General features: G+C 41.0%; 1 protein-coding gene across 11 annotated transcripts in view; it reads right to left on the minus strand.

Annotated features, from left to right (window-relative positions):
• Positions 1 to 22636, minus strand: part of AFF2 (AF4/FMR2 family member 2) — a 541148-nt gene that overhangs the window by 178277 nt on the left and 340235 nt on the right. For 8 of the 11 annotated variants that reach the window (XM_043458359.1, XM_043458361.1, XM_043458358.1 and 5 more), the window contains one exon: positions 713 to 799. The exons of the other annotated variants lie outside the window; for them this stretch is intronic. In XM_043458359.1, the coding sequence (XP_043314294.1) occupies positions 713 to 799 (87 nt within the window). The remainder of the gene's footprint in view (positions 1 to 712; positions 800 to 22636) is intronic. 11 annotated transcript variants of the gene reach the window in all.

A 22636-nucleotide genomic window follows, 5' to 3' on the forward strand; every position in this document is an offset into this window, starting at 1 on the left:
GTGGGTAGATGAATAGATGAGTGGATGGATGGATGGATAGATGGCTAATTGGATGGGAGAAAGGAAAGTGTTATTTTTTCTTTTAAAATGTATTATTGGAATATCCACATCTACTCAGGCATTTTAAAAAATAATGGTGAGAAAAAATTCTTACTGAGAGCAAGTGAGGAAAAAATTTATATGAAACACTTGACATATATGTTTCATATATTTCATTTATATGAAACACTTGACAGTTCTACACTAGAACTGTAGGAGAAAAGGTTCTGTCAATAGGATTTGTTGGTATGTGAAAATTTGTCTGCTTGTGGGCGAGGACTAGAAGTGATACATGAAAGTGAAAACTGATCCATTAGGCTGAAGAGTACTGGGATTTTTAATTAAAACAGTCTGGGATGTTGTTCCATCATCTATTGGGTCTTTCTTAAGGGGTGAGTTCACGCCTCTCTCTGGTCCATCAGCTCTGGGGACAGTAGCTCAGCCAGTGGTGGTGCTCTAGGAATAATGACCTACAAGCCTGCATCTGGTGGACATTGTCTTAAAGATGCTCTTTCAATAAATATGCTATTTGTATTAACATCCTGAGGGACACGAAAGAGTCTAGATTTTATGGTGGTAGAACACCAAGGCCATTTCTGTTTTTAAGATTCCAATGGGAAGATTGGTATAACTGACATCATAGCAAGGGAAATGGAGCAAGAAGATCACTGACCTGTCCTGGGATGGAAAGTGTGCTCTGCTCAGAATTTCCGGGAGTATGCATGGCAGTGAGAGGAGTAGGCCAGGGATGGGTCATCTCCTGATGAGGAAAAACAAAGCAACTTTATTCGCAGGAACTTCAAAAAATGAAACACTTTCTTGGCACTAAACATGGTAGGCCCTTTCTATATACTTACTGACTTAATTGGCTTAAATTTTTTCAGGGGAACTTAAAGTCATTCGGTCCATTCCCCTGCTCCACACTGCCGCTTAAAGCCTATCTTTGAGACAAAGGGCCATTCCACATCCACTTGTACATTGCCAGTGATGGGGAGCTCACTACTGTTCAAAGCAGCCAGTCTCATGTTCAGACAGCCTGATCACACTATTCTTTCCAGCCGGGAACTAAAAATCTGTCTCCTGAGAAGTTCTACCTCGGGATTGCCCTTTGGAGCCACACAGAACACATCATTTCTTCTTTCTCCTGACAAGCTGTTGGAAGACAGCTTGGTGCCATCTTTTCTCCAGTTGGAGACATTGGAAACTTGTTCATTCATTGATAGGGAACCTTCAACTTCTCTTCTAATGCCTGAATTCTGCATTCTGTCAACTATCTCAGGTGCTCCCAGGAGGGACTCAGGACTGCCTGGGGCTCTTCTGACTCGTGGTCTCCTGTTTCAGATGTGATCTTCCAGCTCAGAGAAGGGCAGCACGATCACCACCCTCATCCTGGATGCTCTGACACTCATTTCTCTTGATGTTAGTGACAAGTTTAGGACCATGCTATTGACACAGTGTGTTTGTGAGCTGAAGTCTTAATGTTGGCACGGCCCCTGCCAGCACTCTCCACTAGCAGAGAGGGTACCTCCTCAGTTCTTTTAGACACTCGCTTTGAAAAGAGGTGCTGTTCAAATCTTGCTGGAGTCTTAGGACTCATGGTACTTTCCCCGAATAGTGAGGATAATTAAATCACAAGCTCGATATCCCAGGAGAGATGACAAAGTTTGTGAAGCTGGACGGTGCCAGCCTATGCTGGATTCATCAAACATTTTGGTATATGGACATTAAATCTAAAAATCAATGTAACGATGGAAATAAAGGCAAACTTGGGAGGAGGGGATCAAAGTTTATGAAAGGCCTTTTTAATGAGTCAGTTACATAATACTTTTCCCCAATCTTTATGGGTAACATAATTAGTCATTTCAAAGGTAATATTAATAAGAACTCTCAGGTAGCACTAAACCATGTTTTTTTTCCCCCTTCTATAATTATCCAGTTCAAAAAGAGTCTTTGATGTCTGAAGAGCTGTAATGCAAGGAGATACTTCACAGATTCATTCACAGTGGAACCGCTGAAGCAGAATTTGTAAGTATGATTCAGAGGAGCCCTGACACAGATTGGATTCTACCTGGCACTATTTAAAAGGAGGTGGTAAGTACATTAAAAATGCATACCAGATTTAGAGGGGATGCTTAACCTACTTAAAAGATAGACTATTTCCAAGTGTTTTCGAGTTGTGCATTTGTATGCAGTTGATAACATTCATGACAAATGCTACTTATGTATTCATCAAAACTGGTCCAAAGTAACTATACACGACAACAGCTTCAAGCTGAATTCTAGTTACTCTGTGTCTTTAAAATACACAATGATTTCTTTGAAAATTTAGATAGTGTTTCCTGAGTAAGACTGGTCTTCTCCAATATTAGTCTCATAATTTAAAAGACACAGGTCCTACTGAGACAGTAAGCCCCAGCTTGGGATAAGAGTATTGTTTCTTCAGCAACCGGGGAGAAAGCTTTGATCAATGAGAAACTTAGTTATCCATCCCTTTACACCACTGGCTTTAGAGGGTTTATTCAAAGGTATTTCAGACACCTAGATGGATGACCCACTTCTTGAAGGTGTACCTTCTCCCTCAGGTCTGCTATATTTACTTAGTGGCAGAATTTGATCCTGAATTACTGTTGGAGTGTATTTCTCTGCTGGCCAATCCACATGAAGCTACATATACTTGCACATTTTCAATGACGACTGAGTCACTGAAATCGTGAGCTTTCATGAAACGGCAAGCTGGCTCCATGGTACCATCGATGCATTTGATTACGACAGGGAGGAGGCAGCTTAAAGAAATATAATTTCCTGAAAGACTATCTTCAGCAAGGAACCTTGGCACAAGCTCTTCTGCTTCTCAAAATGAGTTAGACCTAGAACGTGTGCGAAGCTCACAGCAGGTTTTTAATTGTTATTCTTTTCATTCACACTTGAAGGATATTAATCTATTTTTATGGTCTTGTTATTCCCAAGATAAGAACATACACACCCCCTCATCCAACTGTAGTAATCTGCCTGTTCTTCACGTGGGAATGATCACCTGCTCCAAAGTGTTTGCCAAAGCTTTGACAACATGCTCCAGGGATGAGCACCTGTACTCAATACCAAGCATCACTGCTCCATTAACCACAAAAATTACATACACACACACACACACACACACACACACACACACACACACATGTGAGATTGGTCTGAAACTCCATCTCTGGGCTCCTTTGATCCTCCCTGAGAAAGATAAAGCAGGGATTCATCCCTGCACTAGGCCATCAATGTAGTGGAGGTTCTGAGAGGTGGGGCCTTACACTGACCAGAAGTGATTGCTCGGGACCAGGTCCATGGCACACACTCTTTCCAAGACACTAGATGCATCTCCCCTTTGTGAGGTCAACTTTGGTTTATGGAGAAAGGACTAAGCAAGCAATGCTGTTTTATTTTTTAGTACTCTACAAGCAATAGGGAATTCTATGCAATTTCTAAAAATAAGGCAGATGCTTACCCTCCTGTGATCTGAAGACTCCCTAGTCAAACCCAGAAGAAATCAGAAAAAGGCCCATTTTCCACTAGCAATTATTTTCCAACCAGATCCTCCAGCACTAGGACTTGAGCAAATCCAAAACAGCTTGTGGGGAGCCTTGCTTTGCCGGACTTAGAAACAGAAGCTGGGTGCCCCACTCTCCGAGGGGCAGAAATAGTCAGAATTCCAGACCCTGCTGGTCTCAGTTATGTCCCAGATTCATCCAACACACAGCTGGCTGTTTTTTCAAGTGTCTACTATGTTGGCCAAGCCTTATCTCATTCACCTTTCTATCTCTAGTGCCTAGTACATAGTAACTGGCTATTGTGAGATATTATTATTAGTCTCTGAAGTTTCTATGTGTGAATTATCATTATTATTAACAATAACAAAAATATCAGGATTTACCTAGCCATTACAGTGTGCCAAAGCTCCTTTCTCCTGGGTCCTGGTGTGTACAAGGTTGTTTTGTGCCCTTCATGGCAAATAGATGGGGAATGGAAACAGTGACAGACTTTATTTTCTTGGGCTCCAAAATCACTGCAGATGGTGACTGCAGCCAAGAAATTAAAAGATGCTTGCTCCTTGGAAGAAAAGCTATGGCCAAACTAGACAGCATATTAAAAAGCAGAGACATTACTTTGCTGACAAAGGTTGGTCTAGTCAAAACTATGGTTTTTCCAATAGTCATGTATGGATGTGAGAGTTGGACCATAAAGAAAGTTGAGTGCCAAAGAATTGACACTTTTGAACTGTGGTGTTGGAGAAGGCTCTGGAGAGTCCCTTGGATTGCAAGGAGATCAAACCAGTCCATCCTAAAGGAAATCAGTCCTGAATATTCATTGGAAGGACTGATGCTCAAGCTCCAATACTTTGGCCACCTGATGTGAAGACCTGACTCATTAGAAAAGACCCTGATGCTGGGAAAGACTGAAGGCAGGAGGACAAGGGGATCACAGAGGACTACGAGATAGTTGGATGGCATCACTGACTCAATGAACATCAGTTTGAGCAAGCTCCAGGAGATGGTGAAGGACATGGAAGCCTGGCATGCTGCAGTCCATGGGGTGGCAAAGAGTTGGACAGGACTGAGCAACTGAATAACCACAACAAGTATGTCAGGCACTTAGTTCCCACAGTTGGCCTTTCTGTACCATAAACTATAGAGGCAGTGATTAGCATCACATTCATTGGGCAGGTGAGGAAACAGATGCAAAGAATTCCCTTTGATGGATTCCCTGCCTTTTGTTCTACTAACTTATACTCTTATGTACCAGTCACCAGGATCCAGAAAGCATTAAAAGTCAAAGTTCTTCCACAAAGAGGTCACTCTGCTTGACATACTAAGCTGTCAGAGAAGAGTTCGCTGTGTGAGGTCCTGGGAAAGGCTCTGGGGAGTGCAAGTGAAGGCAAGGGGAGCAGTGTGTGTGCACGTACATGTGTGTCTCAGTTCAGTTCAGTCGCTCAGTCATGTCCGACTCTTTGTGTCTCATGTGTGTCTATGTGTGTGTAAATAATGACAATAATGATGATGACTTACATTGGGGCTTTGGTTGAAATGAATGCTTTCAGAAAAATTATCTCATTCAATCAGTAACTTAAACATATAGAATGCCTGCTTATCAAAATTGCAGGTGACAGTAAACTGTGAGCATTCAAAACTCAGAAAGATTCTGCAAAACTGGCCTGAAGCTGATGAGATGAATTTTAACAGAGGTAGATGAAAACTGCAATTATATTTCACAAACCAAGTATAAAACTGTAAAATGAGAAAGACTTGGCTGTAATTCATGGGCTAAAACCCCAAATATTTTAGTTTACCCTTAAGTCAATTTGAGGGATTTGGCAGTCAAAAGAACCAATGCCAGCTCAGGTGATATGTAGGTTAGCATGATGCCCATAATGTGGAAGGTAACTGTTGGTTATACCATAACAGTACATTGTACAAGACAGAGTTTACCATCCTAGATGCGCCATAACAGCAGGGGCACTGGAATACTGCAAGCTCTTAAAAGGGACCATCAGAGCTTTGAAAGCTCATCACATTTATGAATGTCCTTCAAGAGAATGAGGAAAGTTTAGTCTACAGGAAAGGGAAGTTGAGAGAAGGTCTGAGTGGTGCATTCAGATACCTGAAGCGTGGTCACACAGAAGAGATCTGGAACCCACTCTGTGGACCAAGAGGTTAGGACCAGCCCTATGGATCGAAGTTACCAGGGAAATAATTTTAGCTGTAACTAAGGAAGAATTTCCAATCAGGTGAGCTTGCCAACCACAGAGCCTACTGCTTCAGAAGGCAATGAGTGACTCATCTCTAAAGGCAAGACAGTCCCTGCCTAGGGTACCAGAAAAGGGATTCCTAGAAAGTTGGGGGGCCGGGCGGGGTTCATGGACTAACTGCATTGCTTTATATAATTGTGGGATTCTATTTTTTCTCTCTGTAAAAGCAATGATATTGATGAGATGATACAAAACTGAATCTGGAGCAGTAGGATCTTTTACATGACATGTAAACATGACTGACCAAACTGGCTAAGGAAATTCATCACGGTCTTGGGGGCGGTGGGTAAGTGCTGGGGGAGCCTACTATCTCACAGTGAGACAGCGAACAACCCAATTCATCTGATTATTTGCTCAGCTCTAGGGAAGTCCGGAGACGGCAATGGCACCCCACTCCAGTACTCTTGCCTTGAAAATCCCATGGATGGAGGAGTCTGGTAGGCTTCAGTCCATGGGGTCGCTAAGAGTCAGACACGACTGAGCGACTTCACTTTCATTTTTCACTTTCATGCACTGGAAAAGGAAATGGCAACACACTCCAGTATTCTTGCCTGGAGAATCCCAGGGACAGGGGAGCCTGGTGGACTGGGGTCGCACAGAGTCGGACACGACTGAAGTGACTTAGCAGTAGCAGTAGCAGGGAAGTCCACCACCCTTATGGCAGAAAGTGAAGATGAACTAAAAAGCCTCTTGATGAAAGTGAAAGAGGAGAGTGAAAAAGTTGGCTTAAAGCTCAACATTCAGAAAACTAAGATCATGGCATCCGGTCCCATCACTTCATGGGAAGTAGATAGGGAGACAGTGGAAACAGTGTCAAGATTTTATTTTTTGGGGCTCCAAAATCACTGCAGATGGTGACTGCAGCCATGAAATGAAAAGACGCTTACTCCTTGGAAGGAAAATTATGACCAACCTAGATAGCATATTAAAAAGCAGAGACATTACTTTGCCAACAAAGGTCCATCTAGTCAAGGCTATGATTTTCCCAGTGGTCATGTATGGATGTGAGAGTTGGACTGTGAGGAAAGTTGAGCGCCAAAAAATTGATGCTTTTGAACTATGGTGTTGGAGAAGACTCTTGAGAGTCCCTTGGACTGCAAGGAGATGCAACCAGTCCATCCTAAAGGAGATCAGTCCTGGGTGTTCATTGGAAGGACTGATGCTGAAGCTGAAACTCCAATACTTTGGCCACCTGATGTGAAGAGCTGACTCATTGGAAAAGACCCTGATGCTGGGAGGGACTAGGGGCAGGAGGAGAAGGGGACGACAGAGGATGAGATGGCTGGATGGCATCACCAACTCGATGGGCATCAGTTTGAGTGAACTCCGGGAGTTGGTGATGGACAGGGAGGCCTGGCATGCTGCAGTTCATGGGGTCGCAAAGAGTAGGACATGACTGAGCGACTGAACTGAACTGAACTGAACTGAGGCAAGTCCAACAATGGTGGAACCATGGACTTTCCTGGGCTTCATAACTAACACTCCTACCAAACCTCTCCTGTAGTCTCAAAACCCTGTTCCACTTAATTTAATGAATATTCTTCTGTTTGGAATGCTCTTAAGACAGCCTCATGAGCTTGTATCTCTGATGTCTATGGTCAGGAAGAAGTAGAAAATCAACTGTTACATTAAACAACTTCCCAACCATGAGCTAACACACAAAATGCAATCCACTAGGAAAACAAACAAACACAAAAAGGCTAATTCTTTTTAAAGTTTCTAACTGTAAGATATGATTTCACTGACATGGTATAAAAACTCTGACAATATTCCTTCAAATAAATAATTGACTGTTTTATTCAAAACTCTTTAGTACTGGCAGTTGTCTCAGGGAATCTGGAAATCTTTTTCATCGGCCCTAGGAGTGTACATGCAAAACATCTAGCTCACACAGGCTGCCTTTGTCCTAGCAGCCCTCAAACCAGGGTTCCACTAAAAAAGAGCCTGCTTCTAATTTACAATTGGGGAGCGGTCATCAGTGACCCCACAGCTTCACCATGTGCTCATTCAATCAATCAATTCATCTTCTTGCCATTGCCAGATGCAATCAATTCCATTTCATCTGCTGAATACAATGGGGATGTGGATGGCCATAGGCAGGGCCTATACATGCAAATTCTTTTGGACCAGTTACTCCTCAGGCACTCCACATTTAAATGCTACAAAGAAACACCACCAAAGGCAGCAAAAGGGGGCAAGACCACCATAGTGACATACTGGGCAGAGTTCAACCAGATCCATCAAATTCTGCATATTTTAGCAAGTGCAACCTGAGGCCACAGCCCATGCAACTAATTGGATGAGCCCCCAACAGATGATTGCTTTGAAAATATTAATCCTTATCAGGACATTTGTCTCAGTCAGTTGAACCCATCAGAACAGAAAATGGGCCACCCCACTAGGAAATGTGGTTAGATCGAAATTGCCTTCTTTGGTAAAGTCAGTATTAGCACTAATTCAAGAGTAAGAAATGTAAGAACTGACCATCGAGAAATGTTTTGGGAAGATCAGAGGAAGGAAACCTTGGTGGAGAGCTTTTGCTCAAGAGTCCAGTGCAGGGATTAGAGGAATCTATATTACCCAAAGGCCATTTCTTAGCTTTTTTTTCACCCATGAACCTGTTTTTCTCATTTGTAAGCTAACTTGGAAATTTGTAAGCTACTCTTTTCAAAACTATTTTTTAACCTCATTGTCAAGTGTTTAGCTCTTCTTTTTCAAATTATTTTACCAAGTGACCATCATTTAAAATATACTGGTTTGATTGTGTCTATGTGTGTATATCCATCCTGCTGCAGATGACATTATTTCATTCTTTTTTTTATGATTGAGTAGTATTTCATTATGCATGTGTGTGTATACATATATATATATATATATATATATGCAAATTTTCTTTATACATGCCTCCAACCCTGGACATTTAAGTTGCTCCAATCTCCTGCCTATCTTAATAGTGCTGCAATGAATATTGGGGTCTATGTATATTTTCAAATTATGGTTTTGTCCAGATATATGCCTAGGAGTGGGATTGCTGAATCATATAGTAACTCTATTACCTTTTTAAGGTATTTTCATACTGTTCCCCATAATGGCTGCACCTAATTACATTCCCTTTACTCCTACATTCTCTCCAGCATTTATTATTTGTAGACTTTTTGATCATGGCCATTCTGACCGGTATGAGGTGATACTCATTGTTGTTTTGATTTGCATTTCTCTAATAATAAGCAATGTTCAGCATCTTTTCATGTGCCTATTGGCCATCTGCATGTCTTCTTTGAAGAAATGTCTATTTAGATCTTCTGTCCATTTTTTGATTGGGTTATTTTTTAATATTAAGCTGTTTGGAGATTAATCCATAGTTGATTGCATCATTCACAAATATTTTCTCCCATTCTGTATGTTGTCTTTTTGTTTTGTTTATGGAATACTACTCATCCATAAAAAAGAATGAAATAATGCCATTTGCAGCAACATGGATAGACCTAGAAATTATCATACTAGGTGAAGTGAGTCAGACATATTAAAGACAAATATCATATGACATCACTTATATTTGGAAACTTAAAAAATGATACAAATAAACTAATTTACAAAATGGAAACAGACTCTCAGACATAGAAAACAAACTTACGGTTACCAAAGGGGAAAGGTTGGGCAAGGGATAAATTAGGTATTTGGGAGTAACATATACTCAACAACAAACTGTGGAAAATTCTGAAAGAGATGGGAATACCAGACCACCTGACCTGCCTCCTGAGAAATCCGTATGCAGGTCAAGAAGCAACATTAGAACTGGACATGGAACAATGGACTGGTTCCAAATTGGGAAAGGAGTACGTCAGGGCTGTATATTGTTACTTTGCTTATTTAACTTATATGCAGAGTACATCATGTGAAAAGCCAGGCTGGATGAAGCACAAGATGGAATCAAGATTTCTGGGGAAATATCAATAACCTCAGATACACAGATGACACCACCCTTATGGCAGAAAGTGAAGAGGAACTAAAGAGCCTCTTGATGAAAGTGAGGAGAGTGAAAAAGCTGGCTTAAAACTCAAGATTCAGAAAACTAAGATCATGCCATCCAGACCCATCACTTTATGGCAAATAGATAGGAAAACAATGGAAACAGTGACAGACTTTATTTTCTTGGGCTCCAAAATCACTGCAGATGGTGACTTCAGCCATGAAATTAAAAGACACTTTTTCCTTGGAAGAAAAGCTATGACAAACGTAGACAGTGTATTAAAAAGCAGAGACATTACTTTGCCAACAAAGGTCCGTCTAGTCAAAGCTATGATTTTTCCAGTAGTCATGTATGGATGTGAGAGTTGGACCATAAAGAAGGCTAAGCGCTGAAGAATTGATGTGTTCAAACTGTGGTGGTGGAGGAGAGTCCCTTGGACTGCAAGGAGATCAAACTAGTCAGTCCTAAAGGAAATCAGTCCTGAATATTCATTGGAAGGACTGATGCTGAAGCTGAAGCTGAAGCTCCAACACTTTGGCCACCTGATACCAAGACCTGACTCATTAGAAAAGACCCTGATGCTAGGAAAGACTGAAGGAGGAGAAGGGGATGACAGAGGACGGGATGGTTGGATAGCATCACCAACTCAGTGGACATAAATTTTAGCGAATTCCAGGAGATGGTGAAAGACAAGGAAGCCTGGTGTGCTGCAAAGCTTGGTGTGCTCTTTAGATAAACAACAAGGATCTACTGAATAGTACAGGGAATTATATTCAGTATATTGTAATAACCAGTAATGGAAATAATCTGAAAAAAGAATATATATATGCATATATACATGTATATATATATATATGTATTTTTATATATAAATATATATAACTGAATCACTTTGCTATACACATGAAAGTAATACAACATTGTAAATAAATTATGCTTCAATAAAAAATAAATTTAAATATACTGGCTTGAAACAATTTCCCAGGCTTTCCTAATGTTACAAACTTTTTTTTTGTCTTTTTTTTCAGAGCCACTTTACTAGGTGGAATGGCATACTATATCCTCATAGCATGAGATATTTCTTTATGGTTAGCCTCCAATTTGCACCTTCCCTCGCTTCTCCCCTAGCACCATCCTGAATGATCTACATTTTATTTCATTCATTCTAAAAACATCTAGCAGAGTGTCTACTCTCTAGGCTTCTCTGATGGCTGGGCAGCTAGAGCTAGACAAGGTCCAGGCTCAGCGTGTGCATGGACTCTTGATAGTTAGAATCTTTATAATCAGAATCAGTGTAAGATAATGACAATTATTAGTTATCATTCAAAGTGAAAGTGTGTTAGCTGCTCAGTTGTGTCTGACCCTTTGCGACCCCATGCACTATAGCCCACCAAGCTCCTCTGTCTGTGGATCTCCAAGCAAGAATACTGGAGTGGAGAATTCCCTTCTCCATTCCCTTCTCCCCATTCCCTCTCCACATTTCCTTCTCCAGGCCATCTTTCCAACCCAGGGATCGAACTCCAGTCTCCTGCATTGCAGACAGATTCAAAAGTAGAACTAAAATTAACTTGTCAGAGTTTTTCTATTTTTTTTTTAAGAGTAACATGCAATATGTTACCATCTTCCAAAAATTACCAAAGTGATTTTCTGATCTCTCACTGCTGGACAAAAACACAGTGTACATGCAGCAACAGAGCAGTCATTTAGAATGCCAGCTTATGCTATAAGAGAAAGGCACTGGAGAATGACAATTCCAGGCAAATGGAGACAGAAGGATAAATTTCTCTCAATCAAAGACTTACACAAGGCATTAGTATTCCATTTCTGAGGGCTGCTGTAGCTTTTCAAACATTATAGCTTTCTTTAGTTTACACTTATCATATTAAGAAAAATGATAATGAGGAGTTCATGACAACTGCTTTGAAAACGAACAAAGCTTCAGTTGCTGAGGAAAAAAGAAGTAATATCTATTTTCATGGAAAGAGGCCTCCAGTGAATGACTTGGCTGTAGCTTTGCTCTCTCATTATTTCTGAGCTCAGTAAAAATAAAGCAGCAGACCACTAACACAGCTGAAACTTCAGCCAATATGATTTGCATGAAATTGTCTATTTCAGTCTGAGAACTATAGAATTGCAGTGCCAGGGGGCCGAAAGAGAACCGGTTTGTCCCATTCACATGACATTAACTCACAAATTGATCACAAGGTGTCAGTCTAACTGAACACCACCAGGCCCAACTTCCCGCCACATACACTCCCACAATAAACAGAAAAATAAACCAACAGAGTCTTCAAACTCTTTGCAATAGCCTGAATTTAACATCAAAACCACAACTAAGCCCCAGTGAAACTGATTGAGAGAGCCCCCTTGGAATATTCCAGGCCCGAGAGGCTGAGTATTCCTGAATGCCTGGACAGCCTCTCCTCTCTCCAGATTAATTTTTTCTGCAATTACTTCAAATAATGGGAAATAAATAGCTTCTTTATTCCACATAGAAGTGCCACAAGTGAGAGTCCTATCTTTTTCTAAAGGCATGTCTGACTAATGGAGGAAGAGAACATTCTCACCTCAGTATAAAATGCACCAGGAGCAGGTGGTATGGGAGGAAAACCCTGCCCCATAGGCTTGCTATAAAGCTTAAGTCCTGTGTTCAAATCAGCTAGGAAGGTTTCTCTCTGCCTCAGGAGAAACAACCACTTGCCAAACTGCATAAGCAAGGAAAAGCTACTGACACAACACGTCTTTGGAAATCATATCACGTAGCAAAGAGATAATTCACACCAAGCATTTGCTAAGCAGAAATCCAATCCAATACTTGCATTTCACACCCTAGTCATTTTTTTAAAAATAAAAAGTTAACAATTGCACTTGAAGTCTATCATCAAAGTGTCTTTTATTAAGTGTTTCCCACTGAACTCTTTGAGACGTCCACACCTGTACTCTCATTTGTTCACCACGAGGAGGGGATGCCTAATGACACCGCAGGAATCCATTGCCCATGGATATCTCTAAATCCTCTTTAAACCTGTATGTGTTTTCCACCTAGACCGTCTCTTGGGGTCACCAGGTCGACACTTCATTCCCTGTTATAAATTTAGTAAAGCATCACAGAGAAGGTTGGAAGCTGGGAATGCCAAGCCCTTTTCCCGGAGAGGGTACAGTGAGGGAAAGTCATATTGGGCTCAAGGTAAATAAATAGCAGGTGGAGGACTCTCCCCCATAAATTGTCTCTCTTAGGCCTTGGCTTCAGACTGTGGTGTGTAATCAATTTGTATCTCTTGTCCAAAGCCGATGGTCAATGGTTTTATAGCGGGCTCTAGTCACATCTTTCTTCCCCATGCTAAGGTAGCTTGCCCCGCTCTTCCGCTTACAGCTGCTCCCCTCGCCTCTCCCTCATTTGCTTTGAGAAAGGAAAGAAATGAGCAAAATCATTTTTCAAAAGTCCTGGTCAGGAGTCTGCAAGCTACCCACAGAGACTGTTGTATGGCTGACAGAAATGAACATGGCAGGGTCTCTGGGCTAATTAAACAAATGTGACAATTTGAAAAAGCTGTGAAGTGCCTTGTGAAGCACAGAATGGTCAAAAATGAAAAAGAAAAGAGAAACTCTGCTCTGTATTGATGACATGAAAGGGGCTTACATATTTAATAACTAAGAAAACCATCACAGGGGCAATTTAAACTCCTCAGCAAAACCAGACTGGGAGTCCATGAAGGCTTGAAGCATGGAATTCATCATCACACTTGGAAAATATTTGAACTTGCTGAACAACAATAGGAAGAATCACAGTAAAATCCACTAGACTCTTCCGTGTATCTAGGGGATAGAATGAACCAAATTTCATTTACGTTATCATAGTTAATCCACTCAAGAATCTGAGGAAGGCATTTTTCTTGTTCTCACTTAACAGATCCAACTCCTGAGTCTCAGAGAAGAGGATTTGCTGGCATAGAGTCACATGACCAGCATGTGCCATGTCAAGGATCAGCATCCAGGGGTCTGGCTTTGCACACTGAACTATTTTCACCACCATCCTGCTCCACAAGGATGGGCCCTCTAAAAGGGAATGTTGTAGAATGTGCGGCAGGAACCAGGCTTTCTTAGCTTCCTGTATGCCAAGGACACCTGGGTGGTTTGAGGAGGTATCTTATAATTTTTTGGAAAGAACTGCCCTTACTCATGCCACTTTCTCAAGTCATTGTCATATGTGAGGGCTGTACAACCTGGATGGCAAGTCGAAGAAAACAAGTTCATCTCTAAGGAACCTGGATTCATTAAATGTGCCTTGTCACCAGAATACAGTGCCATCAATGGCTGTTCACAGGACTTAGACAATATCAAGATTAATAATCCAGTTCTAGGGCATTTGAATTTCATGGGCACAATAAAGGACAGAAACAGTGTGGACCTAACAGAAGCAGAAAATATTAAGAAGAGGTGGCAACAATACACAGAAGAACCATACAAAAAAGCTCTTAATGACCCAGATAGCCATAATGATGTGATCACTCACCTAGAGTCAGACATCCTGAAATGCGAAGTCAAGTGGGCCTTAGGAAGCATCACTACAAACAAAGCTAGTGGAAGTGATGGAATTCTAGCTGAGCTATTTCAAACCCTAAAAGATGATGCTGTTAAAGTGCTGCACTCAATATGCCAGAAAATTTGGAAAGCAGCAGTGGCCAAACAGGACTGGAAAAGGTCAGTTTTCATTCCAATCCCAAAGAAAGGCAATGCCAAAAAATGTACAAACTACTGCACAATCGTACTCATCTCACATGCTAGCAAAGTAATGCTCAAAATTCTCCCAGGCTTCAACAGTATGTGAACTGAGAACTTCCAGATGTTCAACTGGATTTAGAAAAGGCAGAGGAACCAGAGATCAAATTGCCAACATCCGCTGGATCATAGAACAAGCAAGAGAATTCCAGAAAAAAAAAATAAAACATCTATTTCTGCTTCACAGGCTATGCTAAAGCCTTAGACTGTGTGGAACACAACAAACTGTGGAGAATTCTTAAAAAGATGGGAATATCAGACCACCTTACCTGCCTCCTGAGAAATCTGTATGCAGGTCAAGAAGCAACAGTTAGAACTGGACATGGCACAATGGACTGGTTCCAAATTGGGAAAGGAGTACATCAAGGCTGTATATTGTCACCCTGTTTATTTAACTTATGCAGAGTACATCATGCGAAATGCCAGGCTGGATGAAGCACAAGCTGGAATCAAGACTGCTGGGAGAAATATCAATAAACTCCAATATACAGATGACACCACCCCTATGCCAGAAAGTGAAGAGAAACTAAAGAGCTTCTTGATGAAGGTGAAAGAGAAGAGTGAGAAAGCTAGCGTAAAACTCAAGATTCAGAAAACAAAGATCATGGCATCCGGTCCCATCACTTCATGGCAAATAGACAGGGAAACAATGGAAACAGTGACAGACTTTATTTTCTTGGGCTCCAAAATCACTGCAGATGGTGGCTGCAGCCATGAAATTAAAAGACACTTTTTCCTTGGAAGAAAAGCTATGACAAACTTAAACAGCATATTAAAAAGCAGAGACATTACTTTACCAACAAAGGTCCATATAGTCAAAGATACGCTTTTTCCAGTAGTTATGTATGGATATGAGAGTTGGTCCATAAAGAAAGCTGAGCACTGAAGAACTGATGCTTTGAACTGTGGTGTTGGAGAAGACTCTCAAGAGTCCCTTGGACTGCAAGGAGATCAAACCAGTCCATCCTAAAGGAAATCAGTCCTGAATATTCACTGGAAGGACTGATGCTGAAGCTGAAGCTCCAATACTTTGGCCACCTGATGTGAAGAACTGACTCATTGGAAAAGACCCTGATGCTGGGAAAGATTGAGGGCAGGAGGAGAAGAGGATGGCAGAGGATGAGATGGTTGGACGACATCACCGACTCAAAGGACATAAGTTTGAGCAAGCTCTGGGAGTTGGTAATGGACAGGGAAGCCTGGCGTGCTGCAGTCCATGGGGTTGCAAAGAGTTGGACATGACTCAGCGACTGAATTAAGGGTCTCTGATGGGATTCCATCAAGTCATGGGTCATCTACAGTCTCTGGAGCTGTCCAAGTGCTGATGTGGTCCTTTCATTAAGCATGTACCTTAGATGAGTATCTCAAGAGATGGACAAGCTGGAGAGGGTAGGAAAGGGAGCATGAAAGAGAGGGAGGGAAAGGAGCGAGCCGATACAAAACAAGTTCTGGATTTTGATAGTAGTGCTTTGGGGGGGAGGGCCCTTCCAAAGGCTCCTGTGTTCTTTCCTTCCCAGAGCCTTGGGATGAAGGCAGCATCATTCCCATTGAAGTTGCTTGAGGACTGCACTGGGGCTGGGCACTTCCCTGCACTGCCCACAAAGCCAAGCATACATGCCTGAAATGTCCCTCGTCTCTCTTTGGCAAGAAACTTTGCCTTATCTCTTTCTACCCACTTAGCCTGATTTTGGTTCTTTTTTATGTAGTAGGGGCACTGCTCAGAACTAGAGTAACATTTGACCAATATATTCTACAGAAGTCTCAAGTGGAAATAAACTATTCAGATATACTCTAAACATGGCAAAAGGTACATAGTTAAAAAGGTAAAACTGGACTTGGTTTTATTTAATGGTGAGACTCAGAATGAAGACCTAAAGCAGATCTTAAGAGATAATCTAGGGACAGTTTTGTTCACCAGAACTTTCTGTAATGATGCAAACACTATTTTGTATTCTCCAATGACAACCACTGGCCACATGTGGCTTCTGAGCATGTGCAGTGTGCCTAATGGACTGAGAAACTATACTTTTATTAAAATGTAGCTAAATTTAAATAACCAACCACATGTGGCTATTAGTATACTGAACAACTCAAAACAGTCAACACTTCAATTTTACAGTTGGAAATTGTGAAGCATGTAATGGTTAAGAGACTTGCCAAGCGTCATAAAATAAGACAGTGGAAGAAGGGTCAGGAGAGCTTTGAGGTCCCTTGATGCCCAGTCCAGCGTCATTGCCACCTAGCTTTCTTCTCATTCCCAGTTCTCCCAAAGACAGGTTCTATGCAGTCTTTTACTCTGTAACACAGACCAGACTCTGACAATATAAGAGTGGAGCCTCCGTATCAGACCATTATTCACTTTTGGATAGTAAGTACTGGATGTGTGAGGCTGTGATGGGTGCCCTGCATTAAAGAACAGGAAAGAAGCTACAGAGTTTGCAGGTAGACAAGCTTTTCAGGTTTCCTCCAGTCCAAACAGGTCCTGAGAAGTTGAGAGCAAATTGAATAAAAAAACAATGGCTGTCTGACACCCAGACAGCCATGCTGCTTTTGTCTGCCCTCGTTGTAGATTGGCCTCCATTCTTTATTTTGTGATTCAGCCACTTCTAGCTAACCTAGTACCAGGAGAGAGCTGGGTGAGTCTTGGTGTTAGCATATTCATCCTCGGGATGGAGGACTTTGGGGCTCTGCTGTGTTTGACACCATTTTGGCTGTGAGGCTGAGAGTGTTTAATGGAAGTGACACAAAGGCTTCCAGCAACATGGTCGGGGAAACTCACTCTGGAGGAAAGAGCACATCTCATGGAAGCTTGTTTCTTGTGAGCACAATAATAATAAACACAGTGAATGGTACCATGTCTCCTCTCTCTGGGTATAGGAGCATATGGGGCCCCACCTTGGCCTTTCATCAATGCCTCATTTAAAGTGATAATGCCAACATTATTGAACTTTGAAGAGCAATAGTAAAAATAGTCTCGAGCAAGGGTATTAAACAATAATTGGAAATAGAAAAACTTAGCACAAAAAGGGGGGCTAAATATATTATTTGGATAAATAAGAAATGGGGTCATTATAATGCCTAATATTTGTATAAATATTCTACTCACTAAACACTATTATCTGCTTATTAACGTAAAATATCTTCCTAGAAAATCAAATAATTATTTTATCATCTGTGGGTGGAAATAACACTATGAAGTGATTTTCTCTAACCATTTATCTACAAATTTAAGTCATTCAACAAACACTGAGCACCTGTTTTATGTACTTTTTACACACCTACACTTATTACTTTTGTGTGCATATGTCTATGTGTGTGGGGGGGAGGGGATACTGGGCTAGAGCAAAGGGACAGAGAGATGAGTTTGACACTGACTTTACTCTAAGGGACTTCACATTATACCATGAGAGGCAGCTCCCCCAACACACAAAGGTGACAGATGTAGATGCAGAAAAAGTGCTGAGGGGACCCAGGAGATGAAGAGAGAGATTCCTTTCATTCAGATAGTGTTAGAGCTTCAGAGAGGAAGTGACCTCTGTGTTGGGTCTTAGGTGGTGTGAGCAGTAGTTCGTCAGGCAGACAAAAGTGGATGGGGTTCCAGGCAGAGGGAGGGGCCAACACAGAGGCCCATGGAACAGGGGGATGGCATATCTGATGAAAGGAAACAAGTCTATGGAGGATGGAGAAAAGGGAACATTACTGGGAAAAGTGACAAGAGATGAGGTAGGTCTGAATGATGCCATAAAGGATGGGCCTGGACTGCCAAGATCAGGATTTGGGAGTTTATCCTCTAGGCACTAGGGAAGCACAATATCTCTGCTTAAATACATTTGGTGACAGAGACCTCACCTCCCTTCAATCCTTAGATCCACCAGTTAGAGCAGGGAGAGAGGGAAGAGCTAACATTAATTGAGCTTCACATATATCACCTCATTCAACCCTCTCACTAATCCTGAAAATTAGGCAGCAGCATCCCAATATTGTTAATTATATTCAAGAATGCTTAAGTTACCCAAGAATGTTCAGCTGGAGAGAAGAGCCAAGCTCCACTTTCTCAACCATGATGTTTCTCTAGAACATTCTTCCTTTTATTGCTCAACTACTTATCCCCCTGTACCTGCCCCTCAGGGGTTCCATCATTTGATGTTTCCCAGTCTAAATCCAGCCTCTGAGTCTCACTTCCACATGGTAAGTCCCTTAGGCAGCTACAGTCTTCTCCCTCTTCTAGTTCAATTTCCTTGTGGTTATCTTATCTTGTCAGTGATTCTGATTGTGAATCCACTCACTATTCTGCTTAGCCTTTGCTAAATGTATTTTAGTTCAGCAGCATCCCTCTGAAAAACTTTTTAATGAAAGTAATGTAAATTACAGAAGTTGAGAAAATTTAGAAAAGAAAAAAACTCACCCAAAATCCAATCACTCTAACACAATAAGAGCTATTATGTCAGAGTTTTTATTCTTTAGTTTCTTTTATTCATAGTTTTATATATCTATAAAATTTAAGCACACAAAATGTTATATTCTCGTTATTTAACATTTAACATTATATCATAAGGTTTTTCCCATGTTATATCATCCTCAAAGCAATCTTTTTAATGGTTAATTCTTTTTCTGAGTTTATAACTCAGAATTTGCCTAACTATTCCCCTATTGTTGGATATATGGGCTTTCCTGGTGGCTCAGTGTAAAGAATCTGCCTGTCAATGCAGGAGATGTGGGTTCGATCTGATCCCTGGTCCACAAAGATCCCCTGGAGAAGGAAATGGCAATCCACTCCAGTATACTTGCCTGGGACAAAATGAGGACAGAGGCCTGGCAGGCTACAGCCCTTGGAGTCGAAAAAAGAGTTGGATGCAACTCAGCAACTAAACAACAACACATCGGATATATGGTTGGTTTGGTTTAGTCACTAAGTCATGTCTGACTCTTGCGAACCCATGGAATGTAGGCCACCAGGCTCCTCTGTCCATAGAATTTTCCAGGCAAGAATACTGGAGTGGGTTACCATTTCCTTATCCACATTGGATATATAGTAGCATTTTTTACTATTACAAATAATACTGTAATAATCATATAGTTGTTTAGGGATTTGAATTTTCCCCATGGCATACATTCCCCAAAAGGGGATGATAAATTATTAATGTCCCTCTAAAAACAAGGTGGCCAACCTAAATAAATGGGGAAGAATACCGTATTCATGAATCAAAAGGTACAAGGTAAAGATGTCAGTTCTTCCCAAATTGACCTACAGATTCTTTGTAAATGTAGACAACATGTTTCTAAATTCATATGGAAAGGAAAGGGAACTATAATAGCCAAACCATTTAAGAAAAATAACAAAATTGGAGGATTCACATTACCCTATTTTAAGAGTACATCATGAGAAATGCGGGGCTGGAGGAAGCACAAGCTGGAATCAAGATTGCTGGGAGAAATATCAAGAACCTCAGATATGCAGATGACACCACCCTTCTGGCAGAAAGTGAAGAATTAAAGAGCCTATTGATGAAAGTGAAAGAGGAGAGTGAAAAGGTTGGCTTAAAGCTCAACATTCAGAAAACTAAGATCATGGCATCTGGTCCCATCACTTCATGGCAAATAGATGGAGGAACAGTGGAAACAGTGGCTGGCTTTATTTTTCTGGGCTCCAAAATCACTGCACATGGTGATTGCAGCCATGAAATTAAAAGACACTTACTCTTTGAAAGGAAAGTTATGACCAACCTAGATAGCATATTAAAAAGCAGAGACATTACTTTGTCAACAAAGGTCCATCTAGTCAAGGCTATGGTTTTTCCAGTGGTCATATATGGATGTGAGAGTTGGACTATGAAGAACGTTGAGTGCAGAATAATTGATGCTTTTGAACTGTGGTGTTGGAGAAGACTCTTGAGAGTCCCTTGGACTGCAAGGAGATCCAACCAGTCCATCCTAAAGGAGACCAGTCCTGGGTGTTCATTGGAAGGACTGATGTTGAAGCTGAAACTCCAATACTTTGGCCACCTGATGCGAAGAGCTGACTCATTGGAAAAGACCCTGATGCTGGGAAAGATTGAAGGCAGGAGGAGAAGGGGAAGACAGAGGATGAGATGGTTGGACAGCATCACCGACTCAATGGACATGAGTTTGGGTAGGCTCCAGGTGTTAGTGTGGCCTGGCGTGCTGCGGTTCATGGGGTCACAAAGAGTCAGACACGACTGGGTGACTGAACTGAACTGAACTGAAGACTAACTAAAAAGCTGCAATATTCAAGACATTATGGTATTGGTGAAAGGCCAGGGACATGGGCCAATAGAAGAGACCACAGAGCCTAGAAATAGATCCATATAAATAAGGTCAATCTACCTCTGACAAAAAATCAAAATCAACTCAAGAGTGAAAGATAGTCTTTTCAAAAAATGGTGCTATAACACAATGAACAAAATAAGATTCAACCTACACCTCACACCACATACTAACATTAATTCAAAACAGATGAAAGTCCCAGAATATTGGAAATAAAAGCACAAATAAACAAATGGGACCTAATGAAACTTAAAAGCTTTTGCACCACAAAGGAAACTATAAGTAAGGTGAAAAGACAGCCCTCAGATTGGGAGAAAATAATAGCAAACGAAGCAACAGACAAAGGATTAATCTCAAAAATATACAAGCAACTCCTGAAGCTCAATTCCAGAAAAATAAATGACCCAATCAAAAAATGTGCCAAAGAACTAAACAGACATTTCTCCAAAGAAGACATACAGATGGCTAACAAACACATGAAAAGATGCTCAACATCACTCATTATCAGAGAAATGCAAATCAAAACCACAATGAGGTACCATTACACGCCAGTCAGGATGGCTGCTATCCAAAAGTCTACAAGCAATAAATGCTGGAGAGGGTGTGGAGAAAAGGGAACCCTCTTACACTGTTGGTGGGAATGCAAACTAGTACAGCCGCTATGGAGAACAGTGTGGAGATTTCTTAAAAAACTGGAAATAGAACTGCCATATGACCCAGCAATCCCACTTCTGGGCATACACACTGAGGAAACCAGATCTGAAAGAGACACGTGCACCCCAATGTTCATCGCAGCACTGTTTATAATAGCCAGGACATGGAAGCAACCTAGATGCCCATCAGCAGATGAATGGATAAGGAAGCTGTGGTACATATACACCATGGAATATTACTCAGCCATTAAAAAGAATTCATTTGAATGAGTTCTAATGAGATGGATGAAACTGGAGCCCATTATACAGAGTGAAGTAAGCCAGAAAGATAAAGACCAATACAGTATACTAATGCATATATATGGAATTTAGAAAGATGGTAATGATAACCATATATGCAAAACAGAAAAAGAGACACAGATGTACAGAACAGATTTTTGGACTCTGTGGGAGAAGGCGAGGGTGCGATGTTTAGAGAGAACAGCATCGAAACATGTATATTATCTAGGGTGAAACAGATCACCAGCCCACGCTGGATGCATGAGACAAGTGCTCAGGCCTGGTGCACTGGGAAGACCCAGAGGAATCGGGTGGAGAGGGAGGTGGGAGGGGGGATCGGGATTGGGAATACGTGTAACTCCATGGCTGATTCATGTCAATGTATGACAAAAACCACTACAATATTGTAAAGTAATTAGCCTCCAACTAATAAAAATAAATGGAAAAAAAACAGATAAAAGACATAAATATAAAAAATAACACTCTAAAACTCTTAGAATAAAACATGGAAGAAAATTTTTATTACCTTGGGTTAAATAACAAGTTTATAGTCTTGACACCAAAAATCACAATTCATTAAAGAAAAACATCATAAATTTGGCATCATCAAATTAAGAACTTTTGCTCTTATTTCAAAGGCCCCATCAAGGGAATGAAAAGACAAGCCACAAACTGGGGCAAATGTTTGCAAATAACATATTTGACCAAAGATTTACATCCAGAATATATAAAGAACTTCAAAATTCAGCAGAAAGAAAAAAAAAAAAAAACCTGATTTTTAAAATGAGCAAAAGATGGAGAAGGAGATGGCTACCCATTCCAGTGTTCTTGCCTGGGAAA

Source organism: Cervus canadensis, chromosome X, assembly GCF_019320065.1.
Source record: "Cervus canadensis isolate Bull #8, Minnesota chromosome X, ASM1932006v1, whole genome shotgun sequence".
In the NCBI taxonomy this organism is placed as follows: Eukaryota; Metazoa; Chordata; class Mammalia; order Artiodactyla; family Cervidae; genus Cervus; species Cervus canadensis.